This window comes from Limulus polyphemus, unplaced genomic scaffold, assembly GCF_000517525.1.
Source record: "Limulus polyphemus unplaced genomic scaffold, Limulus_polyphemus-2.1.2 Scaffold3797, whole genome shotgun sequence".
In the NCBI taxonomy this organism is placed as follows: Eukaryota; Metazoa; Arthropoda; class Merostomata; order Xiphosura; family Limulidae; genus Limulus; species Limulus polyphemus.
In genome coordinates, this window is record NW_013669407.1 from 51,740 (window position 1) to 67,060 (window position 15,321).

A 15,321-nucleotide genomic window follows, 5' to 3' on the forward strand; every position below is an offset into this window, starting at 1 on the left:
CTTCTCTTTAGCCTTTCACTGCTAAATTAGGGACGGCTAGCGCAGCTAGCCCTCGTGTAGCTTTGCGAGAAATTAAAAAAAAAAACAAACATCAAGTGCCGACGAGGCCTCTCTGAGTATCCCGTAAAACGCGTTGAAAAAAGAAAGAAAATTCATGAAAATATTTAAGCAATGATATCACCAGCTGACAATATCTGCCTTGGAAAGCGCGGATTAACAATGGTATATTTAAAAGAAAGGGCGCAAGACTGACAAAAGTATTGTTTACTTGAAGCAACACAATGTAATCAAATGTTATAGTTTCGCTCGTGCTTTTGGGTTCAATGACCTGTCGGTCTAATAACATGATTTACAAAGCTTTTCGGTCTAAAGCTTACGACATCATTAGAAGGGAAAAGCCGTAGAAATGATTATGATTAAGACATTTTTCCAGATTTATATTGTATATCATAATAAAGATATATAGGCACAATGATGTTTAAACAGACTATATAAAAACCTGGTCGTTTTAGCGTCATTTACTAATCAGTTAACGTATTGATTTGCATCATCTAGGACCTGAACATTTGAGAGATCACACGTTTTGTGCAAGAAAATGGAAGGTTCTTTAAGATGTAATATTAATTGTTATTTGCTAGGTAGTCAAGCAAACTTGGTGCGTTTAGTAATGTTGCCCAGGTTTTATTACAATACTCGTAGCCATTTTTGCTATAGGCTGGCGAAATTAAATAATAATAAAGAAGAACACATGGGCGATTCCTATCATGAACCACTATTGTGGTTCATGACTGTACCTATTTTGAGGTCTGAGCATCTTTCTGTTCACCCAGTTTTTCATCAGCGAAATAAGTGATGGTTATATTTAGATTAAAATAGAAATAATAAGCAGCGCTTTTGACATTATGGTAAGTCATGCTCTATGGTAAGTTATAATTTTAAAGTAATTAAAAAAAAATTGAAATTTGGTGGCGCTCCGTATTGGTGACCTGGATAAACCTAAGCCTAACTTCTTATTACTGGGGTGTTTTTTCATACCATTTATGATAAGACGTGTGTAGCAACACAATATTCTTTCAATGGTCGACAAATAACGATCTTTCAAAAACAAAACTACAGTTATTTACGCAGAATTACCGAAAAAAATTCACGACCCAACATTTTTCGCGTCTTCCACAAACGATGGTTGGTTGGTTGGTTTCGAGTGTTCGCGCAAAGCTACACAATGCCTAATACGCTCTTATTTAGAATGGATCAACTGAAGCAGTGGTTCTGAAATATTTTAGTTCGCGAACCCCTTCTCTTTCTAACCCCCCCCCTTCCCCAAATAAAATATATTTTTGTGGTTGGATAAGGGGGCGCTCAGTGCTGACTAGCAAATTCGCGTTGTTCATTACAATATACAATTTTTGCGGTAACATTTTTTTTTCCCTGAATCTTATCACGAACTCAAGCTCCAGAAATACATTCATCATCCCATTTGAGAACCATTCTTACACCAGTGGATGGCATATTGTTTTCCATTTTACTTCTGTTTCTTACGTTTTTCCTTCTCTTTTTTTTTCCTTTTGCTTATTCAGCACAGTTTTACTTTCAAAATGTTAAAAAAACAAAAAAAACAAAAAACGACTGAGCGGCTAAAAGGATTGTTAATTTTTGAATAGAGTTGTTTAAACATTTGTTTAACAACAAGTAAAAGCTTTGAATGGTCTATTCTTTCATTGGGGGGGGGGGGGGGATATGTCTGTTAGCCAGACTAGTTTTGGAGAATTCCACTCCTCGTCAGTGACCCTGGACACTACCACCAATGAAATATCAGACCAAACCAAGCCTTTATAGTAGTGAGGTATCGAAATAACAATACGAAGAATTAAATTGTGGCGGAATGCTACAAGTTCTTTAAATACCTATAGAATGATAGGTTTCTTTTTGTGGGTGTAACAACACTTAAATTCACCATTTCGATTGTTACTTTTAATGTGCTAATATAAATGTACCTTAACGCGTTAGAAAAGGTAGCGACATATAATTTCTACACGCTATCCCAATCAGTAACTTGTATATGTGTATTGCTGTTTTTGATAAGCACACAGCTGCACAATAGGCTATCTATGCTTTTATAACCACGGCTATTGAAAACCCGATTTTTAGCATTGTAAGCCTGCGGACTTACCGCTGAGCCACTGGGGGTTCTAGAAAAACATTCTCTAGTTTTGAACTACTGACCAGAGGGATGGCAGCCAGAAGTACCCGCCGCTACAAGGGCTTTGCCCGGCTCTTTCAGTTGAATAAAGGGATTGACTATCACTTTTTTAACGCGCCCACCACTTAAAGTGCGGAAGTTTTCTCAATGGTACGACGTCTCGAGCCTCGGACCATTCAATCCGACACGCTAACCAATGGGCTACGTCCGGACCCTTTAAATCTTCTGCGTTGCACATAATAGCAAGATATAAAAAGTAAACTTCGAAAATCAATATTTTCTCTACTCAAAAACTTTTGTTGTTTATAAACTTCTATTTTATTTGAAAACCAAAATTGTCACTCACTTAAAAAACTCTTCAATAATTATTTAACTGTGTCTAAAGAACTGGGTACAAACACAGATTTATCTCTACTAACCGAAAAGCTACAGAAAAGGCTATCTGAGTTCTGTCCACCTGATTTTCGCGTTGCAGGTACGAAAACGCATCGCTGATCCATTGGGAGCCAACCACTCTGCAGAAGTAAAAAAAAAAAAAGTATTTTTTTTAATCATAAGGCTGCACAATGTGTGCACTCTCCCCACCGCCGATATAAAAACCTGAATTTTAATGTTATAAGTCCTCAGGCTTACCTCGAGCTACCGGAGGGGGGTGGGTTGCTAGGTTGGCTGTATATCATTGAAAAGCATGCTGAACTTTTCGACAGTATCTAAACCAGTATTTCTGTGTTTTCGCTTATAATTGGCGAACTCCTAGACCGATTGTCACCAAACATGGCACTGACCTGGCTGTTTATGTGTCGGATTATAAATCAGGATACCCATTATTTCTCACTGCTGTAGTCTCCATAACTTTCTGTTGTTGAACTGTAAGTCAGATAAATCATAAAGACGCAAAGAAAGCTGGAAAACTAGTTAAAACCGAATGATAGTTATACGACCTACGTTTAACGTGTTCGTGCTGTCGGCAACTTGCGAACCTCTGATTGTTGTGCGTGACTTTTGTAAGAAACGCGGATATTAGTAATTTCATCAGTTATGTGCTGATACAAAGAACTATAAGGTTGAGTAAAAAAAAGTTATACTCTGTCTGTAACTAACCATATTAACATATATCATATAACACGGTTTCCTCCGTTTGTTTGTTGAATTTGGACTAGAGGGAAGGCAGCTAGTCAATACCACCCACCGCCAACCATTGGGCTACTCTATTACTAACAAACAGTGGGATTGACAGTCTCTTTATAACGCTCTCACGGCTGAAAGAGCGAGCATGTTCGTGGAGGGAATTCTAACTCTCGACCCCCACCCCACCCCCACCATCTTGCGAGTCAAGTACCCTAATGAATAGGCCATGCTAGGGCTCCTCTCCCGCGCTCGAGCTTGAACACGGGCCACGATACATATATATATTAGCTTATATGTACTTAACGCTTTAACAATAAATGGGAAAATCGTGTCATATACACAAACTCCAAAGTATACTATCTTATAGGGCAGTAACTGCCACAATAGCACCTATATAGCATTGGTGATAACTCTATATTAATATATTCAACTATTTATTAGATCAGGGGGTGAGAAAACAATGTATAAATCTGAGTAGAAGAGAGTCGGGTGAACCCTATATTAATATACTCAACTATTTATTAGATCAGGGGGTGAGAAAACATTATATAAATCTGAATAGAATAGAGTCGGGTGAACCCTATATTAATATATTCAACTATTTATTAGATCAGGGGGTGAGAAAACAGTATATAAATCTGAGTAGAAGAGAGTCGGGTGAACCCTATATTAATATACTCAACTATTTATTAGATCAGGGGGTGATAAAACAGTATATAAGTATGAATAGAAGAGAGTCGGGTGAACCCTATATTAATATGTTCAACTATTAATTAGATTAGGGGGTGAGAAAACAGTATATAAATCTGAATAGAAGAGAGGCGGGTGAACCCTATATTAATATACTCAACTATTTATTAGATCAGGGGGTGAGAAAACAGTATATAAATCTGAATAGAAGAGAGGCGGGTGAACCCTATATTAATATCTTCAACTATTTATTAGATCAGGGGGTGAGAAAACAGTATATAAATCTGAATAGAAGAGAGTCGGGTGAACCCTATATTAATATCTTCAACTATTAATTAGATCAGGGGGTGAGAAAACAGTATATAAATCTGAATAGAAGAGAGTCGGGTGAACCTTATATTAATATCTTCAACTATTAATTAGATCAGAGGGTGAGAAAACAGTATATAAATATGAACAGAAGAGAGTCGGGTGAACCCTATATTAATATATTCAACTATTTATTAGATTAGGGGGTGAGAAAACAGTATATAAATATGAACAGAAGAGAGTCGGGTGAACCCTATATTAATATCTTCAACTATTAATGAGATCAGGGGGTGAGAAAACAATGTATAAATCTGAGTAGAAGAGAGTCGGGTGAACCCTACATTAATATCTTCATATATTAATTAGATCAGGGGGTGAGAAAACAATGTATAAATTTGAATAGAAGAGAGTCGGGTGAACCGTATATTAATATATTCAACTATTTATTAGATCAGGGGATGAGAAAACACTATATAATTCTGAATAGAATAGAGTCGGGTGAACCCTATATTAATATCTTCAACTATTAAATAGATCAGGGGGTGAGAAAACACTATATAATTCTGAATAGAAGAGAGTCGGGTGAACCCTATATTAATATCTTCAACTATTAATGAGATCAGGGGGTGAGAAAACGATGTATAAATCTGAGTAGAAGAGAGTCGGGTGAACCCTATATTAATATATTCAACTATTTATTAGATCAGGGGGTGAGAAAACACTATATAATTCTGAATAGAAGAGAGTCGGGTACTGAAGCTCATCCGTACAGTTACAGCCGTGTTTTTATACCGTTCACTGCCGGTAGGGTCCACATATTACATCATATTGATTTATGTGATGTTTGTGTCTGTTACAACACTCGGAGTCAAGAATTATTGGGTAGACTCTCACATATACATAATGAACCACACTAGTAATCAGTGGGACTAATTGCAATATTGATAAGATTTTTTTTCCCCATTTTTCGAAGTTCATTCATGTGTTGAGGACCCTAGTGGTTGAACTGATGTTCGTCAGGGTTTGAAAGTATAAAATAAACATCGTATTAACCACAGACCATATAAAGTCGTAGTGGAACGGCGTGTAACAGAACTACATTTTGGCGTTTTATAGGTAGTGTGTTGCCACCTTTTGGGGAAGGTATGTAACAGCCTTTTTCGACGTAAAATATTCATAAACTCCGGTTATAAATATGTGTTCAGATTGGGGACTTAGAACTTTCAATACGGAAATCTCTTGTACTTAATGGCATTGGAAAACAAAAGAATGGGGACTAGCTTGTGGCACCAGGACCAATCAGAAAGAGACTAGCAAAGAGTCGTACCCCAGCCGTGGTAGGCAATTAGCAGCGTCTTGTAACAGGTGCGAATCCGCAAAAACAAATATCAGTGACAAAAGTCCTCCATGTTTGTCAGGCAACGGTGTGCAACATAGACGAGAACGATCTCCGTCTGAAAAAGCAACGTAGGTCGCGTGTACAAAAGTTGCTTCCACGACATATCCGTTCAACCGTCGCATACTCAAACAGCTAAAAAATGAACCAGATATTCAAGCTGTTCCACAGAAATGCATACCCGTCATCTCACTGGCCGCCAATGGGTATCTATTCGATCGGATTGTAAGAACGGGCGCCGTGATACCGTTGTCCTGTTACACTAGACGGATTAAGAAAAGATGCAGGGATGAATGGTATGCTTTGAGCATGACAGCCTTACGACAGAGCCTTGGGCAGTGAAACCTACATGGATAGTAACGACGCGGTGAGGCTCCAAACTCCATTGTTTACACGTGTTATATACAACGAATGAATGACTATTATATAAGTACATATAATGTTTTTAAAACTGCATGATTATATAAAATATAGTTTACTTAAAGATGAAAGTTCGCTTGGAGTGGCCTCGTGGTTAGGGCAGTTAACTCGCAATCTGTGGGTCGCGGATTCAAATTCTATCACTGAAGATGCTCGCCTTTATAGCCTTGGGGGCGTTATAATGTGACGGTCAATCCCACTTTTCGTTGGTACAGGAGTAGCTCACGAGTTGGCGACGGGTGGTGTTGACTAGTTGCCTTACCTCTAGCCTATCACTTCTACATTAGAGACTGCTAGCGCAAATAACCCTCGAGTAGTTTTGTGCGAAATTCAACAACGTTTTGCCCCAGGCAACCAGGAATGAGGTGAATGTTTACACCAAATTGCGTAATTAGGCCTACACCAAATTGCGTATTTAGGCCTCGTAGTGTAAGGGTGCTAAATAAACACAGCTTAATCGCAAGAAACAACACGAATGAAGTCCCTTCACCTGAACCAACCCAGTCACAGCATCACGAACATGATTGATTTTTGACATGGAAATAGTAAAAGACGTGTCACTGAAAAGGGAGCAGTCGTTTATTTCCTTACTGAGGGGTGTACATAAATAACTGTCGTTTTAGAACCAGTATCTTAACTTTAAACTATCACAATAAGACCCTTTTTACTTTGATTGTTTGTTTGTAGTTAAGCACAAAGGTACACAATGGGCTATCTGTGCTCTGCCCAACACGGGTATCGAAACCCGGTTTCTAGCGTTCTAAGTCCACAGACATACCGCTGTGCCACTGGGGGCTTTTTACTTTGAACTCAGAATCATAAAACATACCCAATGTTCTCCTATAATACATTTACACTTTAAATAATATTAATGGTAACTAACATTTCCATCAAATACAACAAATAAATACTACAACAATAAAGTTTAACTCATTCACTCTAAATAATAATAATAATGGTAACTAACATTTCCATCAAATACAACAAATAAATACTACTAACAATAAAGTTTAACTCATTCACTCTAAATAGTAACGAAAAGAAGAAAGTGAATTCCCTCAGTCCACGTGTCGAATGATCGAGTCTGTCTGGCCGAGGTTATATGATTTCCCGCCACAGGGAAATTTCTTGAAAGAAAGGACGATCACATTTGTTCTGTATGTATGTTATCTATCATAAAAAATTACTTTATAGGCCAGTAAAACTCTCCTTTGTTAACTTTGGGCAGAAACATACTACTTTATAGGCCAGTAAAACTCTCCTTTGTTAACTTTGGGCAGAAACATACTACTTTATAGGCCAGTAAAACTCTCCTTTGTTAACTTTGGGCAGAAACATACTACTTTATAGGCCAGTAAAACTCTCCTTTGTTAACTTTGGGCAGAAACATACTACTTTATAGGCCAGTAAAACTCTCCTTTGTTAACTTTGGGCAGAAACATACTTTTTTCACGCGTATTTGGGAAATTATGTGATTTCTTTAAAAAACAACAACAACTTGATTTTATATTCTAAACGTGTTGAAAAATACACACCCTTTCCACGAATGGTAACAAGATTGCCAGTAAGTGCTCCCACCCAGGGGTCAGATATTGTATACCGTATTTTATTTATAGCCTTATTTACTTATTCTGTGCATAAATACATGTGTTCAATTTTTCACACTTGTACTAAATAATTATCCATACATCTTGCGTTTCTCAGCAATTCTTCATTACCAAATAATGCTATCGTAGTAGTTTTGTACGATGTTATTATTACCGTTATTCAACTTTCAGTCAGCTATACACTGTTTCTCAGAATAAGGAATGTCCAACAGTTCGAAAGCTGTATAAACAACGTGTACATCGTATCATCTCGCAAGCAATTTGGTGCATAAATTATTTATAGAAAAAACGTGTTAGATCCCATCCGTAATAGTAGGGTTAATAACAATTTCATGCCAATTATCACGAGTGTAGATAAGAATGTAACTGTATTATAAATATAAAACATAGTGCCCTCATATAGGTGTATATATACTTTTGTATAAATAGTATAATTTTACATTATCTTCGTAAGGTTTTACTGACGTATTTTTTGGCGCGTACATCTATAATAAAAGCGTTGTATTTTTTACATAGTTATCTCGTCAGGACAGTACAGAACTGAATAACTGCCTGTATTTTTTTAAGAAACACAAGTCGTTCAACGCAAAGTAAGTTAATACTTTTTTTTAATAATATCTGTGGAACTCGTGTATTGTGATGTAGTGATTTATTTATTAAAGGTAAATACATTTTAATGTTGATTTTGATTTAAAGATTCACTTAAATTTAATTTGAAATTGACAGGAATAAAATAATGTATTTTATAACCTAGGTTTCTAAAAAAATTCTAAATTAAAAAACAAATATATATTTAAAAACTCGCGTTAAAAGATACGCAAGTATTATATATCTTATTCTTATTTTAAACTATACGTTTTAAAGTTAAGATGTATAGTTTTCTTAGTTTTGTAGTTTTGAAGGGTAGCCTGTGATGCTACGAAACCGGTTTACTAAATAACAAAAAGACTATCGAAGGTTTGTGATGTATATTTATCAACTGTAAGTATTAGAGTAAATAACTCGGTGTATACGAAACCGGTTTACTAAATAACAAAAAGACCATCGAAGGTTTGTGATGTATATTTATCAACTGTAAGTATTAGAGTAAATAACTCGGTGTACTGTAGTATATTCTACAGTGCCAACTTACGCTTTGTATCATATATGTGAGACATTGTTTTGGGCCTAGTTGAAAGTTAAATTTAACAAATAAATGTTAATGTTGTCTTTCACATGTGTGTGTATATAAAGTTATTAAAAAATAATAATACAGCATGCCCGTTTTTCTATAAAATATTCTTATTGTGTACAGTTTTCAAAAAAAAAAAGACACAAAGTCTACAAACCTTCGCCAGAGAAGCGGGCTCAGTCGGATTTAGTGACATGTCATAACGCTGGAACTCCTTTAAAATGTATTCTAACTCTATACGGAGACAGGTCTACGAGTTGGGGCCAGCCACCCGGGATACCTAAAAACAGGTGGTAAACAAGTAAGTTAGACTGTCGGACTTCTGAAGAAACGAAAGATACTGTGCGAAAAAAGAAGTAAAACGTAACTTTTGATCAGTGAAAATATGATATGATGCTTTGTTTTTATATTACAATATCAACGCAACTCGTGGGCTCTTACCAGGTTGGGTTGTTATATATCATCTACGATGCCCCGAATGCAAGATATCTAGCCTCTCACAATTTTACTGTGTAAAGGTCAAAATTTAAAAAAATACAGAATGTCCTGCGTAGGGTCCAGCACGGCTATTGGCTGCCAAAGCAACCATCAACAATACAAAGCTGTTGTTTTCAAGCGTTATTGGTTGTCAAGGTGACCGTGAACAATATAAGGTTGTTGTTTTCAAGCGTTATTGGTTGTCAAGATATGACCGTCAACAATATAAGGTTGTTGTTTTCAAGCGTTATTGGTTGTCAAGGTGACCGTCAACAATATAAGTTTGTTGTTTTCAAGCGTTATTGGTTGTCAAGGTGATGTCAACAATATAAGGTTGTTGTTTTCAAGCGTTATTGGTTGTCAAGATGACCGTCAACAATATAAGGTTGTTTGTTGTTTTCAAGCGTTATTGGTTGTCAAGATGACCGTCAACAATATAAGGTTGTTGTTTTCAAGCACTATTGGTTGTCAAGGTGACCGTCAACAACACAAGGCTGTGTGCAAATGGCAATCGAGTCAAATAAATATGATTATAAAAACATGTCTAGTTCACTGTATGAGTTATGTTTGGTATGCTGTTAAAACAGAGCCCACGGGGATTTCAGATGTTCACACTGTTAGAACAGGGTCCACAGGGATTTCAGGTGTTCACAACCACACGCTTCTTTAAATTTGGAGGCTAAGGTTCAAAATCTAGTAAGTATTTCATTAATTTTTCTACGTTTATACGCAAAACCCAGGGTCGTAATTCTTAACAGAAGATTAATTACACCGGTAATAAGTTGGACATTCAAATATATATAGGAATCACTGGACAGAAAAAACAAACTGAATTTTACCCAAGTCTAGAAAATATAAAAATACACTTGAGCACGTGGATAATGAAGATTACTTTCAAGGTATTGAGTAATGTTGTCACTTTTCTTCCAACGTTTCCTGTTTATTTGTCAACGAGATTTCAAAAGTTTAAACTAAGGATATAACAGTTATATCACTCATATTTTCAAGATTCTGTAAACTTTTGTATATTTCCCAACTTCACATAGCTGTCCGTTAATTATCGAAAATTAAGTCTAATTTTGTAGATATTGTAGCTAATTTCAAATACTAGTTTAACTAGGACTATGCAATGTCTCAAAACAAATTCTTATAAGGATTAGGATGCACTGACTTATCCAGTTAAGTACTCTCTCTCTTATCGATATTTTCGGCCGTAATCCTAATAATACCTCCCGATATTCTGCCAGCTTTAGTGATTTAGGATAGTCATAAATCCATATACTAAAGTATCAATACAAAATAATATGTATAATAATAATAAAATATAATAAATAAATCACAAATAATGAAATAAATTTTTATTAAATATTTTCCGTTAATAAAATTGTAGAGATCTCTGAATGGAAAGTACGATACGAAAAAGTAGTATAAGAGTATTCATTCATTAGGCCTTGCTATGACGTCAGGTGGTTAGGGCGCTTGACTCGCAATCTGAAGGTCCCCCGTCCCACCAAACATGCTCGCCCTTTCAGCCGTGGGGACATTATAATGTTTCAGTCAATACCACTATCCCTTGGTAAAAAGAGTAGCCCAAAAATTGGCGGTGGGTGGTGATGAGTAGATGCCTCTAAGTCTATCACTTCAAAGTTAGGGGCGGCTAGCTCAGATAACCCCCAAGTAGCACGAAATTCAACGACAACAAATAAACAAGCTTTTGAAATAACCAACAATCTATTTGTGTACGGGAGTATATTATACTAATTGTAAGTGGACAACGTACTATACGTTTCGACAAAACACTGGTCTGTCTCCTTCCTGTGTGGTGTATAACTAGGTACGCATGGTTTAGTGGTTTATATAAGAAATCAGTATATATATATACATACGTATACGATAAACGTAAGGATTTATAATATATATGAATGTTGTCACGTGACAACGGTGAAACTTACAACAGGTTTATGGATTAAAAGAAACAGTCAGGGCAGGTCAAGTGTGGGAACGAAAACCAAGAGAATAACTCAGCCATGCTAGAACAAGACAATGTAGGTTACAACTTAGGCACTTAAAAAGCCCAACAGAATACTCTATGACAGACACTTACTTGACCTACGATGGTCAGTTTTATAAAGAAAACAGTGGCCCAAATATTGGAACTTCCTGTTCCTCTTCCTCATCTACTTAGTGGCATTTAAATGAACTAATTCACTTACCAAAATCTTGAAGTCTGGTTGTAATCGTTGACGATATATTTAGTGCATAGCTACTTGGAAAATACTGTCTACTGATTATTATAGAATTTTTAAATTACCTAATTTTCGCTGATGAAATAGGATCTGGCGCTCGTCTTTCCTGGTTAAATTTTAACGTAGAACGAGAAAGCAATAAAGTAACCGCCAGAAAACCCGTGCTGTCACCCTGGCGCCGTACACAAGAACTAATCATCACCTACATTTTACAATGACGACATCAAACGCCTCTGGATAAATGTTTTCATTCTACCCGACGTTTCGGGTATGAAGTTCATACACCCTTGAAAAAGGCGTAAGCCGAAACGTCAGGTGGAATTTCAAATATAAAAAATTTATCTAAAGTTGTTTGTCGTCTTTATTGAAAATAGTTTCCATCCTTCAGTCAGCACTGAAAACTTACCAGAAATAATAATAAAAATTATCATTTATTTCATACTATGTCCTTCTGCAGACTGAACTTAGCTACCGAAGAATGTAGTACTCTCTAGGGGATTTAACACTAATATCTTTGCGAAGGCTTATTGTGTGCTAACAATAACTCCCCGGGAGGAAAGCGGTACGTTTACGGACTTGTATAACACTGAAATCCGGGTTTCGATTGCCCCGCAGTTGACACAACAGATAGATAGCCTAATATGGCTTGGTACTAAATTAAACAAACCCCCTGCTATCAATATCACAAAGCATAGATTCGTTATATTCCAGAAATTACCTTTTATTTCGTAACTTGAGAACTGATGTAAAACTGTACTTAAACCTTCACCTGACCTCAAACAACCTCTACTGGTGTAATAAAAGTATGTATAGTATCTGTCGTGAATGTTGTAAGTAATATATAGGACAAAGGTCACGTCCCTTGGAAATGAGACGCAAAGAATAGCAAGGTCATATACATAAGAGGTGAATTTGTGAAATCCCCCTTAACATGTCATCAGTTTCTGTCGGGTCAAAAGGTACTTTGGGAATAAAGGTTTTCCCAAAATACAAAGGAAGAGACTATTTAGAAACGATAGAAGTCATTAAAGCAGGAGATTTAAAAACAAAAAAACTATACCATGTTAGTGGCCGTAGTAACATAATCAAAAATTGGCTTAGTTTATTAGGCCGCGCGGTAGCGATGTCTGTGTAGAGACGAGTCCGCTTCTAGTTTTTCTTTCTCCTTCCCTTTACGTTAGGCCCGGCATGGCCGCCAGGTGGTTAGGGTCGCGGGTTTGAATCCCCGGGGGTCTCACCAAACGTGCTCGCCATTTCAGCCGTGGGGCGTTATGATGTGACGGCAAACCCCACTGTTCGTTGGTAAAAGAGTAGCCCAAGAGTTGGCGGTGGGTGGTGGTGACTAGCTTACTTTCCCTCTAGTCTTTCACTGCTAAATTAGTGATGGCTAGCGCAGATAGCCCTCTTGTAGCTTTGTGCGAAATTCAAACCAAACCAAAGTTTTCCGTCAGCTGAAACTATCCTCACTCAATACAGAAACCAAAACCAAAACGACAGTATTACACTGATCACTAACACACATTATATAATTATTCGTATTACCACAAACAATACAGCAAACATAAGTCCACAATCACACACAAAACTAGATAACATAAAATGAACATAGCCCTGAAAGGGAAAGTTGCAAACAGGAACAGATGAACATCAAAATCAGCTACCCAAAAACCTAAAGTATAGAATAACAATAGTACAGGAGGGAGGAAGTGGTCTATTAATTAAGAACCTGACCCTCCCAGGTCGCCAACGGCCTAAATTTCGATGATTGGTCCAGAGAGCTGTAACTCATAAACCACAGTGTGCCTACTTCCAGCCTGCACACCAAAACTGTTCGTTACATCCTAATATGTGCCTACTACTTCCACCCTGCACACCAGATTTCTTCTTCGTTACACCCTTAGATGTGCCTTTTCAACCTACAGCCCAAAGTGATCCATGGTAGGTTAGTTACAGCCCAAAATATATGACACAAATTGCCCAATATGCATATCAATCAATCAATTAATAGCGCCATCTGTGATGCTAATATTAAAACAATAAAGAAATCTGGAAACTAGCAAAAAAAAAAAATTTTTAAATTGTTTGGATGTGGGGATGAAGAAAGATCAGAAACTAGGGAGCAGGAATGGGTAATGCAGACGTTCCTCTCATCCCAGTTGTTGTTTTCTGATCTTTTCTCCATCGCTACAATTTTAGAATAAATGGTTCTATTGGTAGTTCACTTAGTTTTGATTCTCATATTTGACAAGCTCAGACCATTCCTTTAAATCGTACACCTGTTCTATTACTGTTAACACTTGTCAACATTCATGTATATTATAAACCCTTACGTCTTATGTATTTGTGTATATGTACATGTTGATTTTGTATATACATCCTTATGTATTTGTGTATATGTACATGTTGATTTGTATATACATCCTTATGTATTTGTGTATATGTACATGTTGATTTTTGTATATACATCCTTTAGGTATGTATGTATATCTTACGTGAAGAACCCAGACCAATGTTTTGTTGAAACGTGTATGTGGTCTACATAAAATGTCATTATATATATATATTTTAAATCGTTGTTAGTTGATTTATTATAACTAACCTTGATATCAATAACGCTGACAAACACGTGGTCTAATAGGAGTCCTTGACAATTTCCTTAATCACGGTTTTTATTGAAAGACAAAAGATTTTTTTTCCAAATGCCTTACAGTTGTCTCTCTGAATAATTGATTTAAAGACAAACATTTTATGCACAGTCTATTTCCATACACGTTTATAAATAAATATGCACGTGTATATTCCTAAACACGCGCGAGCAACAGAACGCTTTTGGAAAATCGACTTTCCTTTATCAGGGATCAATGGCTTTGAATTTTCAGAGAGAAAAAAACAAAACAAGAACTTATAATTTACCGAAAAGCTACGCAGGGGACATCTGCGCGCAGTTGTTTCTAGTTTTGAAGTATGGGCTAGATGGAAGGCAGCCTATTCAACAGCACCCACCGCCAACTCCCGGGCTGCTCTTGTTCGACAGAATAATAAGATTTAGTTTCCATTCTTATAGTGCATATACGGCCCCTAAGTGTAGACCGAGGTTTTGTGGCAACGGGACGCGAACCCTGAACCTTCGGATTTACAGTTCGGGCCTTTGGATCCAGTCAAGTATATTTGATTATAATACCAAAAAGTTTGAAAATAAAATACTTTACTAACTTTTCTATCTCACCACTAGGCATGTTAATGACATGTTATAGTCTTTAAAGCAGCATGCTTAGAACTTCTTGAATTAGGCCTAAGCAACCTATAAAATGAGTAAGGATCATGCTATCAATACACATGTAAGTTATTCACAAGACACCAGATGGCAGCAATTAGAAAATAATCTGGATCAAATTATTCTATTTGTGTTACAACCAGTGAACTTTAGAGAAACTTACAAACTTTTCTTAATTATAGTGTTTTGGCACTTGTGTATAAAGTTAAAATCATAAATAATATTCAACGTTAAACTGGTACACAATTAAAAACATTTTATTTAGGCCTATCTATGGCCTTCAAAAATCTGACGACTCTACATGTTTCGACGTTACAACGTCATCCTCAAGTTATAATGTCGAAACATGTAGTCGTCAACTTTTGAAGGCCATAGAGAGGCCTCCATAAAATGTTTTTAATTG

General features: G+C 36.5%; 1 protein-coding gene across 1 annotated transcript in view; it reads right to left on the reverse strand.

Moving 5' to 3' along the window:
• The window catches only part of LOC106470060 (cell wall protein IFF6-like), a gene marked incomplete at its 3' end in the record, with an annotated part of 57,774 nt that overhangs the window by 26,910 nt on the left and 15,543 nt on the right, over positions 1 to 15,321 (reverse strand). Inside the window, exon 2 of the mRNA XM_022398600.1 lies at positions 9,079 to 9,201. Coding sequence (XP_022254308.1) covers positions 9,079 to 9,117 — 39 coding nt within the window. The remainder of the gene's footprint in view (positions 1 to 9,078; positions 9,202 to 15,321) is intronic.